Genomic DNA, 14,604 nt, shown 5'->3' on the forward strand with positions numbered 1-14,604 from the left:
AAACACACATGATTCTCCTTGTCTACTGTGAGGATGATAGTGGCAATGACATGACACTGCAGTGATGGAATTAGCAATGATGATAATGGTGCATCTAGTTGATAATGATAAGGAGAGCAAACGTGATGCACCATGTGCCCCAACAACGCTCAGGCTTTCGCATTTCTGCAGTGTAGATTCCAAAGCGCTCTCGGAATTTTCTCTTGAATGAAGTGTCACAGGTGTCTGAGATGTTATTTATGCGAGAAGTGTCGAATACAGTAGAATGTTAACACAAGCATTGTTGATACAATTTGCAATACGGTACGAACCTGTGAAGATTCCCAGCAGGGTTGCATTGTGCAGTAGGCATAATTTTAGCTGTTTATGTTCCTGTGCACCATTACAAATGACTGCGCTTTAGAGCACTAAGCGTTTGCTCGTGCATTATTAATGTCACGATTGCTTTTTGTGCTTCACTGACGGTATGTAATCACTTGTTGCACATATACACGGGCAGCATGAACAGCACCACAAAGCCTGTGGCCTGCACATCATCGAAATTGCAGTTGCAACTTGTGCTGTACGCACTATGCAGGTTGTTATGCAGCTGTAAATCTCATCAGCTGTAAAAAAACACGATAAAAAGTCAGATGTGAGAAAAGAAAAAAAATTGCATTGCGTGAATTTTTTCATGGCCCCGTAAGATACGTATTATTGCGACTGGATTGAGGAAAATCTTTTCTGGAGCTCATTGTCCTAATTTGTTGCTGTTGCTTTTTATGCCTTATGATTAGGATATTGCTTTTGGGCACATGCTTTTTGGGTGCTCATTGTTATACTTTGTTTTAATGGACTTAATGTGCATGTATGTGCACACACACTTTGCCTCTTGCTCCTGCATGTTGGTGACAAATTATCTTCAGCATTATTCTTTTTGATGCTTTGCAAATCAGAAACTGGAAAATCGTTAGCCACTTTACTGCTTGAGCCTGTCATTATGTTTTATAATTAGCCATTTCGTGCTTAAGGTCTATATAATTTGTGAGTTCCACAGAGCTGCCATGAAGCAAATTTTAATACTTGGTGCTAAACAGGATTTTTCGGTAAGTATATCAGTTGCGTTGGGATCATTTTTAGAGAGCATTGCAGTATTTTTTGTTGTTGTCGCAGTGCTGCAGGCAGAGGTGCAGCTAATCTACTTTGTGATGTCTTTCACTGTTCTAAAGTTGTTGACATCCAACTGGCATGTTTGCATGCCTGAATGACTGCTTGACAGTGATTTTGTTGTTCTATGCCATGTTTTTCAGGAGGATGGGAATCTTGTTCAGAAAGAGAAATGGCATTCCCAGTTTATTTCCCACCAAGCACCCATGAATGTCAACCAGGGCCTGGAAGACCTGCAGTAAGTTAATGTCGTGTGGAGCATTAGTGGAGCATTTGTGGAGTATTACAGTAATAAAGTTATTGCTACAAAGACCTGTTGGTGTGTCAGAAATGTGCGAAAAATTATTAGCGCAGACTTAAGGAATTGCAAACCAGTAAGCCATTAGAATTGCATCAGTAACATTGGCTCAATATAAGTAGAAAGGGTGCTATCATTATTTTACTTATAAACACAGTTAAAATTAAAAATATGAATTCGACAAATGGCACAAATTTGCAGTTTGTGTTTGTGATCTAAAGGATTGGTGCTGTTGGGTGTGTTCAAATACAGAGGTGGAAGTGCTGCTCCAAACTGCTTTTCCTGCTGGATCCTGCTCTGAAACATAATATTGCTCCAAAACTGCTTCAAACCAGCTGCCTCAGTGTTCCGCCGTCAAATTCAGCAGAACACAGGTTTTTGCCACACAAGGGCCTATAAATGATATTTCCTCCAAAAATGTGATTCGATGCAGTTTGCTTAAGTGACAGTGAGAAGCACATGGAGCAGTGGCATGCTGCAAGCTTCGTGTGCACACTCTAGGGACCGCTTTGGTAAAAAAAATGCAGCACAATGGTGGCAGTTATAATAGACCTCGCGCTTAGTTTAATAGGTATAAATGTTTCATAAAATAAAGAAGCATAGAGCATAACAAATTTGCGAGTAAATAAAAAAAGCCACAACAACCGATTAGAGGGAAATAATTAGGAAAAAATGTTTTGTGCACTTGACGTAGCACTTTCTCCAAGCCTTTTGAATTGCTGGTAGTAAGAGAAGTGAGCGAAGCAGTCATACCGTTGGGAAAGGTGTCTGACAGCACAGAGCATCTAGAGTTGCTTTAAGGGTTCAGTTGTGAAAACAAGCAGGTACTTCACCATTGCGCCTCTTTGTTAGTACCAAGTGTGCCAAGCCTACATCAGACAAAAGCATACTTGAAGCTTAAGGTGGTGACACCACAAAGGTGTCATTCATTAGACGTATTCTCAAGAGTGCTGGAAGAGCCATACAGGGCCTATTGCCAGCATATTTAAATTAAAGAAGTGCCAGTGTTGCTCAGGTGAAAACTGCAGCCACTGGCAGAAAGTTATGAAGCAGAAGAATCTGGAAGAGGAAAGGGCTATCCTTGAGTGCAGTTTGTCCTTCCTGAAGGTAGTACTGGCGAGTTCCCTCGAATTCTTCAGCATAGGGGTAGGATATGCACAAGGAGAGTGGAAATGTGCTGGTCACTGATGTAAACTCCAAACTAGGGGTGGTGCTTGAGCTTATCAAAGGGATAGACTCCATGTTTCGATCTTTCATGTCAAAATAGTTGGACTTAGTTCAGTTATGACATGTAGAAGCAAGCATTTGGTTTGCTGATGGTCCTTTCCGAATTGTTCCACAAGTCATTTGTGTTACTTCAAATATCTGTACATGTTTTGGATGTTTGTCTTGTCGGAGATGCAGGTGTAGTCGGCAAAGCATTGAACATTGAATAGAAAGGAATGAAGTTCGCTATTTTTGTATGTCGGGAACAAAAACTTCCAATTAAAGCGTTTGATCCTAGAAACATGCTCCAAAACATAATTTCAATGCTCCAAACTCTCATTTTATTGCTCCAAAGCTGCTTCAGATCGGCTTTATTACTGCTCCCTGAGCTGCTCCAAAATGCTCGAGCTTGCTTCCACCCCTGAAAAAACTGCGATTAAAGTCCCATGAACATTTTTGTTTTCAATGAAATTTTTAATTATGATGAGCAAATGTGTCTACACAAAGGAATGAATTTTAGTTTTTCAAGATACGCTGTAATTTCATTGAAAAAAAAAAAAAATATACCTCAAGAGGTGGAAGACGCCATTTTTGCCTTTTCATTGTGGTGCATCCTTTTTGAGTCTCCTCTGTCACACGGGCATTTTGAAGGTCTTCGAACCGATTGTCTATCGATTCGAAGGCCTTCAAATGCTGCCACATGGTCATTTCCAGTGGCCATTGAGTCAATAGTCTATTGAGTCAACGGAACAGCTCAGAACTCTATCGAGATCTCGAAGGCCTTCGAACGTCGTGCAAGGTTTCTGCACTCCATTTCCTACATCAAGTGCAACACTGCCAAAACTAGAGCTCTTGATTGCGTTCCCTGCATCCGCGATGAAAAATAGTGCCTGCTCTTGACGAGAGCAAATAGTAGTTGCTTTGTCTGCAAGCCTAATACATCTTACATTTGCCATCAACTTTATAAAAAGCACCTTGTTTATGGAGAAAGGATCGGATCCGGTGAATTTGTGTTTTGTTAGTAGTATTCGCTCATGTCGCATTTTCGCGGCCCCACAACTCTGCCAGCTGTGCCTTCCACGCTGCGCATCTCTTTTTGAGAAAATGGCCTTCAACGCAGCGACCTCGACTGCCTCTTTGGAGTCGATTTTTTCTATAAGGTCCGTGCTGCAAAGATGTCCAGGCACGCGAAGCAATTTATTGCAAACATGTATGCTCGGAAAAGAGCCCGTTTCTGCAGAAACCACTCTGACACATAACAAGTGCGTAGTGATATGCCTCCTTTATTTTTCTTGCGGACTACTTGCTTAGCCTTCACTGCGTTGCACCTGATGTATGAAACTGAGTGTAGCGTTGACCTGAGGAGCACCATGCGCATTGTTGTGCACAGCGCATCTACGATACAAAAACATGAGCAAGAGTTCTTATTTAATATCTTTAATTTATGCAGTAAAATATTAGTGTGCACAATTAATAGCATCATTCTTTTTTAAGGTGCATTATTTTTGGACTCTCTACCACTGTAGCCTGTGCCGCCGAGAAAAGCAAACACAATGAAAAGCACAGTCGTATGAACGTAAACGCGTTAAAAAAAAAAAAGTTATCTTTTAATAACAGCTAAAAACCTGCAGCTACTAAAAACAAGGAAACAGTTATATATTTAATTTTGCATTCATAGAAAGACTAGTTATTTAAGCAAAACAGAAAGCAATTATAGTGGCGCCACAAAAGTTTCGTGGCAAACACCAGAACTATTTCAACAGCCTTCGAGTTTGGTCATGTAGCAGCGACACAACTCCTTCGAGTTCAGTCGCAATTGAAAATCTCGAAGGCTATAGACTTAGTCGCCTTTGAATATGACCGTGTGACATGGGTATTAAAGGACAAAACTGCAAACATTGCTACAGGAGCAACGCTTTCCAAAAAAGTCAATTTCCCGCCATTCATTCTTGCGTGATGCAATGAGCAGTTGCCACTGACACTTTCCTGTGGTAGGGATTTCTCTACAGTGCTTCAAATTTCGTCAATCTTCAATACGAAAAAATGGACAACTGATTCCGATAAAAAAAGAAAACGTTTTTTGGTATTTGATAAAATCTCCCTTAACAATCCTCAATACCTTTTAGTTATTAAGGACTAAAAAAATTTTTCGTTATATTATTTACAATATAAAAATAAATACAACTGAGCATATATCCTGGGGAAAGTCAGTTTTCAGCCCTACATTTTTGGTTGGTGCAAAGAGGTATTGCCACTGCAACTTTTTGTATTTCGCATGTCCTGTTCTTGAAGGTGAAATTTCTCACTCTTCAGTAGTAAGTTGTTTCTCCGCATCGTTTCAAAATTGGCCAAATTTAAAAAAAAAAAAGAAAAAAATGGAAATTTTGCTTCGAATTCAAAAGTAGGCAACGTCTGTAATGTTTTTTAAAATTGCCCCAAACAATCTTCAGTACCTCAATAATATGAGGCACTAAAAATGTAGGGCATAATTTAGTTTTAAAATATAAAAATAAATATAAAACTTGCTGCATATTTTTATTTCATGGAATTGCTTAGGGCTGCCTTTAAGAGGAAAGACTCAGACAAGTTGTATTCAGGAACGACTGCATGTGGATAAATTTTAAGTGGAACAGTGGTTGAGGTCATGTGCTATTTTTGTTTTGCACCACAGTTAAACCTCGTTACAAGAGACACTGTTTCAAGAGACACTCGGTTATAAGAGACATTTGAAAATGGTTTGGTTGGTTTTCTCATGTCTGCCATGTTAACAACATTGCATACAAGAGACACTCGGTTACTAAGGACAACTTTTTCAGGTCTGTGGAGTAAATTGTTCACTATTTACAAGAGACGGAACCCAGGTGTGCTCATGCAATACATCTGGAACGTACCAACTCGTACATGATGCACTTCAGATTCCCGTAGCTAAATTCTGTTCCAATCAGTGTCCTTTTTGTTGTGTATGTCAGGAACTGAGGAGTGCTTCCTCATGATTGGAAAGTCAAAACGGCATCGCATTACTGTTACCTACGAAGCAAATCAAAATGCATGAATGACATCCAGCATTTTTAACTCCTCACTGTTAAAATTTGATCACGAGATGAAAGCTTAGAATCCTGGTGTCTTTCTCTTTGTGAATCATCCGAGGGTGACTAGCTTGTAAGAGTGCCTCAAAAGTATTAGAGCAACAGGAAGACTTGCAAAGTGAAGTTCTTTACCTCCATAATTTGGGAAGGAATACACTCTGCACTCACAAAAATACATATACTAGTATGAATAACTTCTTTAAGCTTTCCTGAACAATTTCCTGTTAATGCGTGTGAATGCATTTATATACTGATGTGCAGTAAACTGATCAACACAGTGATTTTAGAATTTTTGGTTACAAGAGACCTTGCTTACAAGAGACATGCTTTTCAGGTCCCTTGAGTGTCTCTTGTAACGAGGTTTTACTGTATAATGTGTCGCAAACAGCTCGTTTAGCGGCTGCCAGGCGCAAACCGTGTAAGCGCAGGGACTGGTTTACGCGTCCACCTGACCTAAGAGTCGGAGTTGGACAGCATATTTGTTTAAGGCTGTGTAAGGGACCGACGGGCACCAGATTAGCGCGGGCCTCGATGGAACGCTGTGGCGAACGCACTCGTGACGACAGGTGGGTCGTGACAAGAACGCTCTGTTCTTTTCTTTCCTTTTTTTTTTGGGTACACCAAGTTGAACGCGCTGTCTTGACCGGGGGGCAGGTGAGACGTTCATTCATGAAGCGCCCAATGGAAGGACGTGACCCGAGGAGTTTTGCCTTTCCTTTTTGTTTATGAGAGTTGAAGGGGGTGCTGGACATTGGAACCAACCAATACGGTCGATGTTTTGTGGTGATTTTGTGACTGAATTTAGGGCTGGACCTAAGGGGGTTAAAACCAAGCCCGAGGGCACGGTCCGGCGTTCCGGGAGAGGTTTTGATGCTCTGCATCGTCGGCTATGCCGAGGTGGGAATAATTCCCTTTTTGCCGGTTCCACCTTACATCTCTGTCGTAAATGTTGTAAATATCTGCTGTGTGTATAAATATTGTTTTTTTTTTTCTCGTCAACCCCTGCCTTCAAGTCTTCACTCATACAGTCTCTGACGGGACGCCTCTGGCGGAAAAAAAAAAAAAAAAAAAGAAAAAATCCGCTGAACCACATTACCGTCTCTGACGGCGCACCCCTGGTGCACAGAGAAGAAGAACCACCATTCGGAACTTTACTGGCGCAGTCGACAGGATGTCTCTACGGGCCAAGTAGAGACAAAGTAAGGCAGCAGAGAAGACGGAGGAGGTGCAGGCGACGAGAAGCGGCAGCAAAGGAGACCAGAAGAAAGGTCGCAGCAGAGACTACAAGACCGACCAGGAACGCTGCACTGAAGCTGGTCAGGAAGAAGCAGCGGGACGAGTCCATAACTTGCTGATCACCAACGGGTGAAAGCAAGGCGTCGCCTCCCGCAGAAAAGGAGCCGGTGCCAGACGTCGGACGGCTAGCGGCAACTTATCGCGAGAGCGCAGCAACAGGAGGAGCAGCTATCTACAAGCGACAGCGGTGCTACACTGCAGTGGTGAGTCCTCTCCTCTCTTCGAATCGGCGCGAGTGCTACTGTCCGAATGAGGCTTTAGAGGCGCATGGAAACACGCTTCGCTTATCTGAATCCAGATAGGCAAAAACAGCAAGCAATGAGCGACGAGGAGAAAATGGGGCGCGAGACGCCGATCCAGGGGCGCAGCACCCAACCAGTACGGAGCCAGGCGCGCTGGGAAGCCAGATAGAGAGACAGGTCGTGCTCGCCAGAGAGCAGCGGCTTGCCATACGTAGAACGATAAATTGAGCTCGCAAAAATTCAGGCCATGCAGCGGAGAGGCGCTGGAGAGGGCTTGGATTCTACAGATGCGTGGGACGTGCATGGCGAGGTGAGACGCTTTTCAAAGCTACTTGCAGGAGCACTTCCAAAAGTTCCGACGGACGCCGAGGTTCCGGTGTGGTTTGAGTCCGCTGAGAACACTCTTCAGGCGTACGACGTCCTAAGAGGCCGATGGGGTCAGATAATTTTCCCATTGATAGCAGAAAAAGTACAGTTTCTTTCTACGCTGCTGACACCATCTCAGCATAAAGATTATGACGTGCTCAAAATGACGGTGCTTGAAGAGCTAAAACTTTCGGCGGGCGAATACCTCAACCGGTTTCGAGGGTCACAAAAGAGGGCAAATGTGAGGGGTGGAGACCTTTCGTCACACGCCTACAAAGTTACTTACATTTGTACCGAGAGTCGAGAGGCGTCAAAACCCTGGAAGGGCTAACCGAATTGCTGGTAACGGACCAGGTAAAATGTCATCTTTCAGAAGAGGTGCTTAAGTACGTAATCCTTCAAGAAGGAAAGGGATGGGTGAGGGCACCTGAGATGGCTTCACTCCTTCAAACGTTTGAAGAGGCTGAGGGCAAAAACAGCGCCGGGAAGAAATCGAAGCTGAGTAGAGGCGAGGGTGCTAGCGGAAGAGCAGTCACGCAATTGAGAGAACCAAGATGCTCTAAACCTCAGGCGCTAAACGTTAGATCCCGGTCCAAAGGCTGTTTTAGGTGCGGCTCTACAGAACATCTAAAGGTTAACTGCCCACATAACCAAAACCAAACCCACCAAAAAAGGCGCCCAACACGAATGGGGACAGCCTTTCTGCACGGGTCACAATGGCAGACGCTGCAAGCGTGCGTAGTGAGCTCACACCTTTGACCCTTTATTGTAGGGACGAGAAAATCAGTGCTATTTTTGACACGGGGGCCGAGATTACAGTCGTAGGGGAGAGTGTTGTGCCAGCTGGTTTGACTGCAGCCCCACGGGTCGATAAACCTGGTTTCTGCCTTCGGTGAACAGGTAAAAGCTAAGCTCGCGCTGGTACCGCTAACTATGTGTAACGACACAGGGGTTTTCGCTGAGGTGGCGGAAGCCGTGCCAGTGCTCTGCGCCCTCACTGATAAGCTGGTGGCGCAAACAGATTGCCTGTTTGTTGTCCCAAGAGGCGTGGGAATCTCTGAAGGAGGCAGGCGGATTCAAAGGAGTCGTAGCTCCCGGGGGCAAGGAAGCCACGACCGACACAGACGAAGCCGCGACTGATACAGAGGAAGCCGCGACCGGCATAGCGGTGGAGGAGGCAGAGCGCACCACGGAGCAGACCGAAAGGGCCGTAATCGCGGTAACTTCGGTACAACAGACAGAAGCAGACTCACAAGAGGTGGCACAGGCCGAGGTCACTGCGGGCGACACAGGGAAAAGCAAAGCGGAAATGTTTCGGGAGCAACAGCGAGCAGACGCAACTTTGGAAAGGGCATTGAAGGACGCGCATGCAGGCAAGGGAGGTATGTCAGTGGTAGACGGGTTCCTTTATCACGCGGACAGGTTGATGGGACAACCAGTATCACGACTTGTTCTACCTAAATCTAAGCGGGAGGAGGTCCTACAGATGGCCCACGAATCGAGTTGGGGAGATCACTTAGGATTTTGTAAGACTAAGGCTAGAATAAAATATAGTTTCTTTTGGCCAGGGATTGAGGAGGACGTGAGACGCCACTGCAATAGTTGCCGGGGTTGCCAGATGAGATCGGACTTACGCAGGGCGGACAACATACCCATTCAACCATTGGTGAGACCCCGCTATCCGTTTGAACAGGTGAACGTCGACGTAATCGGGCCGCTTGAGCCTCCGTCGGGGAAGGGTCACAGGTATGTGTTGTGCATCATCGATCTGTGCACTCGCTGGCCTGAGGTGGTATGCCTATACTCACTCAACGCAAAAGTTACCTGTGACGCCCTCCTGATGGTGTTCAGCCGGACTGGTGTGCCGGAAATAGTCGCATCTGACTGCGGCACAAACTTCACCGCCGAGCTCACCGAAGTTTTTCTGACAAGGCTAGGCTGTTCGCCAAGGTTTTCAACCCCAGGCCACCCGGAGAGCAATGGGGCAGTTGAACGGTTCAACAGAACTTTTAAGAACATGCTGTATCATGTGATACAAAAGGAAAGTAGGAATTGGGACAGGTATGTCCCTTTTCTTCTGTGGGCCTACAGGGAAGTGCCCAACGACACTTCGGGGGTGGTTCCCTTCCAGCTGCTTTACGGTCGACAACCGACAGGCCCGTTAGCTATTATGAAGCGGGCGTGGACAGGCAAAGCAAACGTGCCCCCGACCCTAGCGACATCCTCCTCGGAGTACTTGAAGCAGTTGCAAACGCATTTAAGGCAAGCGGCAGAGACAGCTGAGTTTGTTAGCGAGAAACAACAGAACGCATATGCCCGCCAGTTTAATAAGCGGACTTCCAATAAAAGTTTCGAGGTGGGAGAAGCGGTGTTGGTCTTCGACGACCAACGCACGGGGAAAATGCTCCCAAAATGGAAAGGGCCGGGAACGGTTACGGGCCGGTATAGGGACCACTGATATTTTGTCGAAATGCCCGAAGGTAGCCGAAAGCTAGTTCTTGCCAGTAAGCTCCGGGCCTACCATAGTAGGGCAATGGCGTTGAGCGTCATGTTCGAGGAGGACGGTTCTTTTGGGGAGGTAGAATGCACACCTCGGCTGCCGGTTCGCCCAACAGATCCCGAGCTATTCCCCGCGGACATGACTGCCCACCTGCAGGGCAAAGTGCGAGAGCAGATCATGAGGATATTCGGAGACTATAAAGACTTGTTTGATGGCAAGCCTGGAGTAGCCAATGTGAAGCAACATGACATCGTCCTGGAAAGGGGCTTCACGCCAAAAGCATAGCGCATACCGGGTGCCAGCGAGCTTAAGAGGGGAAGTGGGCAAACAGGTAGATGAACTGCTGAGCCCTGGCTTAATCTTTCCGTGCGAAAGCCCACATGCTCATCCCGTCGTCTGCGTATCCAAACGAGGTGGGAGCACACGGTTATGCGTGGACTTTCGCGTGTTGAACGCGGGTACGGTGGCAGACGCCTACCCGATGAGTCCGCTCCGAGAACTGATAATGCAAGTAGGCAGGGCACGATTTATCACGTTGCTCGACCTACGAAGGGGTACTGGCAAGTGCCATTGGCCCCCTCCGCCCAGCCCTTAACAGCGTTCGTGTGTCACCGAGGACAGTTCGCGTGGAAAGTGATGCCCTTCGGGCTAAAGAACGCAGCGCAAACGTTTCAGAGGGCGATGGACAACCTCTTGCGCCCACATTCAGAATACGTGTGCGCATATCTCGATGACATTGCAGTGTTCAGCGGAACGCTAGAGGAGCACCTACAATATCTACGCCAGGTTTTTGAGGATCTAAGACAGGCCAACCTCAGGGTAAAGGTAGAAAAATGTCAGGTGGCACGGGGGTCGATACGCTACCTGGGACACATTGTCGAATCAGGGCGGCACGTGCCAGACCCTGATAAATTGGCTGCAATCAAAGGGCTGGAAGCCCCAACGACTAAAAGAGAGCTGCGGAGTGTCCTCGGATTGTGCGGCTACTATCGGGAGTATGTGCGCAACTATGCTGAGATGGTGAGGCCGTTGACAGAACTCACGAGAAGAAAGGGGCCAAACAAAATTCCGGGGCCTGCGGAAGCCGAACGGCCGTTTCAGTGTCTCAAGGATGTGCTTTGTCAGGCCGCTTCTCTTGGGACGCCGGACCCGAGCAAGCCATTTTGGCTTTACACCGACGCCTCAGTGTTTGCCGCAGGGGTTTGCTTATCTCAGCGGGATGAAAACGGGGCAGAAGTCCCGATTGCGTTTGCGAGTCACAAGTTTTCTCCGACGCAAACCAGATGGTCTACGATCGAGAGGGAGGCATTTGCGGTCATTTGTGGATTAAAGAGGTTTGACGTCTGGCTCTTCGGCGCCCCGGTTACCGTGGTTTCTGACCACAATCCCCTTTCGTTTCTCACGCTCAGCGCTCCGCCAGGAGCTAAGCTAACACGCTGAGCACTAGCGTTACAGAGGTACAATGTAGTAGTGCGGCACCAGAAAGGGAGCTCGCATGGTAATGCTGACGCATTGTCTCGGCTGCGTAATAGTTGCTGGAATTCGGACAGTGGCGCGTGGGCCGAGGCGGAGGCGGGGGAGGACTTCTCACTGCAATAGTGACGTGATCAAGAGACTCGAGGGTGCGAAACAAGTGGACAATGCATGTGGAAGTGGACGCAGTGTGGTTTTGTAGACTGTCCACGTATTTGTAGCTGCCATTGGGGCAGAGTTGTCCACGGATGTTGGTGTGAAGGGATCACTGTAGCCTTTTAGTTTTTTAAAACAGATGCTTGGGCAAGTTGGTAACTCATTTTGACCGGAACAGCGCGCACTAAGACACAGACAAGAAGAGAGACGCGAGCAGCGCTCGTGTGTGTCGTGTCTCTCTTCTTGTCTGTGTCTTAGTGCGCGCTGTTCCGGTCAAAACTTTTAGTTCTGTTTTGTTTTTTTTATGCTTGTGAGCATGATACTTTGTTTTTTGTTGTGGTGCTCCCACAATATGTGAGTATTGTTTGTCCATATGTAGTGTTCGCATTGTGGTCGCATTTGGGCAGTGGCGCTAGGTTTCATCGGTCCCTTGAAGGAATTAATTCTAAACGGCGCCATCGGCCACCGTGTAGAATCTTAGAAGGGGTGTGTAGGGGACCGACGGGCACCAGATTAGCGCGGTCCCCAATGGAACGCTGTGGCGAACGCACTTGTGACGACAGGCGGGTCGTGACAAGAACGCTCTGTTCTTTTCTTTCCTTTTTTTTGAGTACACCGGGTTGAACGCGCTGTCTCGACCGCGGGGGGGTAGGTGAGACGCTCATTCATGAAGCACCCAATGGAAGGACGCGACCCGAGGAGTTTTGCCTTTCCTTTTAGAGGGTTTAGTCATCTTAAAGTTGAAGGGGGCGCTGGACATCAGAACCAACCAATACGGTCGATGTTTTGTGGTGATTGGTTGTGACGGAATTTAGGGCTGGACCTAAGGGGGTTAAAACCAAGCCCGAGGGCACGGTCTGGCTTTCAAAAAGAAATGCAGCGCGTGCGACCATATCATAGTGCTGCTAGGCATGTGAACTGCAAGAAACTAACTATATAGAAGAACAAGGACACTCCGGGACAAGGACACAAAGCACCAGCAAAGATGAAAATTGGTTTTCATAGGCCTCCGCTAGCGTCCCAACAAAGAAAAGGTCAACTTTCACAGTTTCGTTGTGATTGTGCGGTGAGAACGAAACCACGAGGGTGAGCTGCCACAAACCGCACGGAGCACCGAAGGTCGCTATCTTTTTCTCCCTCAAAGGGGTAGCGTAAACAATTTTGAACACTTGTAAGTTCTTGCAGGTGGCAGTTCTTCCCAGTAAGTGCAAGAATTCCAACAAGCCACCGCTAACAGCGTGCAAACAACAATCGTGGTCAGTTTTCTTCTCCCCTCTAGATGGCAGCATAGACATTTCTCAAAACTTGTACGTTCTAGGAGATAGGATAGCAGCATCTTCCGTAAATGCGTCTCCTCTTATGGCAAATGCCCCGCGGGATGGGATTTGGCCACAGTACTTGTATGGCAAAAACACTCAAAGGGTTGAAAAAAAATAAGCAGTACTGGTAACTAGGGGCCATAGTTAGCGTCTTATTACTCTACTGAACTGTAAATAAAGTCAGGATTTGATATTTGACAGCGTCAAAAAACAGAGGCATCAACTCTTGAGCTTATATTTTGGCAACTATATTTTAATCTATTCTGAGCGCTAAACAATCTATGATCGAATTCCTTTATTGCCTGCTTCGGTTTCAGTTTCAAACAGCCAAGTGATGGCTGTGGTGTTGAAAGTTCCATATAGGTTATTTAAGGAGAAAAAACAATGGTGTCATCGCTGCTTATTCACTCATAATTCTGCCTCTTGAGGCAGGCTAGCTTAGTGTTGTAATGAACGAAAACAGTGAAGGAGGGACTATATTGCAAGTTTTTCATCCCTCACATGGTGTATATGCAACTTTGATGTTATAGCTGTCGTTTGGCTGTTAAAACAAATAAGAGAACAAAATTCAATTGTAGATTATTTAGTGGTCGCAGGTGAATGCCATGAGGTTATTCATGTACAGCAGTGTCATAACGTATCATTAGCAAGAAAAAATACTTGTGATCAAAATTTTATGTCTGTACTCTTTGCAGAAAGTGTCAATAGGTTTGTTGATCCCTTTGTCGATGGTTTCAAAATTCAAATTTTCTTACTTTTGAAGTACTCCTGGATAGCTAGAGCCATCCAGTGGGCAATAGAGGAACTAGCCTGTGGAATTTGCAACCCTTCATGAGCCAAGTAAGATGACGCATGCACATAGTTTACATCATTGTGTTGCATACCACAGCCTTCTAGAAATGGTGTTTCCTCAGTCTGATGCATCTAAAGGCAAGTTTTTTTGCGGAAGCAACACTACGCTAGTCGGTGAGCCATTTCGCGGAGCCCCCAATGAGCCAAGCTGTGCATGCGCGAGGAGCGAGTGACGTTGCACGGAGTACAGCTGGAGAGCCGCGTCGGAGCCGCCACTGACTCCTCCACTGCACAGGTGACAGAGATGCCGCCGCTGTTGCGCCAGCTGCGCATGAGCCAGGAAGGAGTGACGTTACACAGCTGGCGCGCTAGACTCATCCGCGGTGCGGTGACTCGAAGGTGCCGTCGCCGTTGCGTTTGCCGCAGATGTTGCTTCTGCAATTTTAATCAGGATGGCCATTGGTCAAACCACAGCCAATTTTTTTTTTAGCAATGGCAGGAACATTGACACAGAACTTCAGTTTGTCAAATTGTAGTATTGACGTTGAAACTGCATCAGACAGACCTGGAACGCCAGAAGGCATCCACTGATAAGTTTCCATTCCTCCTTCGAATCATTTCATGGCTATAGTGCTCTGACCTAGAGATACCCTGCATGTTGTAAAGGTCGCAGCCTTTATCTACAGAGTGTCTGTGTCTTCCGGAGCATGTTCCGACGTGCCTG

The 14,604-nt window shown here is 46.4% G+C and overlaps 1 protein-coding gene across 3 annotated transcripts in view; it reads left to right on the forward strand.

The window, feature by feature from the left end:
- The window catches only part of LOC146205123 (uncharacterized), a 168,637-nt gene that overhangs the window by 55,808 nt on the left and 98,225 nt on the right, over positions 1–14,604 (forward strand). For all 3 annotated transcript variants that reach the window (XM_084589816.1, XM_084589818.1, XM_084589817.1), the window contains exon 10: positions 1,290–1,384. In XM_084589816.1, the coding sequence (XP_084445942.1) occupies positions 1,290–1,384 (95 nt within the window). The remainder of the gene's footprint in view (positions 1–1,289; positions 1,385–14,604) is intronic.

Source organism: Amblyomma maculatum, chromosome 1 (genome assembly GCF_055883805.1).
Source record: "Amblyomma maculatum isolate TAMU_Amacu chromosome 1, ASM5588380v1, whole genome shotgun sequence".
In the NCBI taxonomy this organism is placed as follows: Eukaryota; Metazoa; Arthropoda; class Arachnida; order Ixodida; family Ixodidae; genus Amblyomma; species Amblyomma maculatum.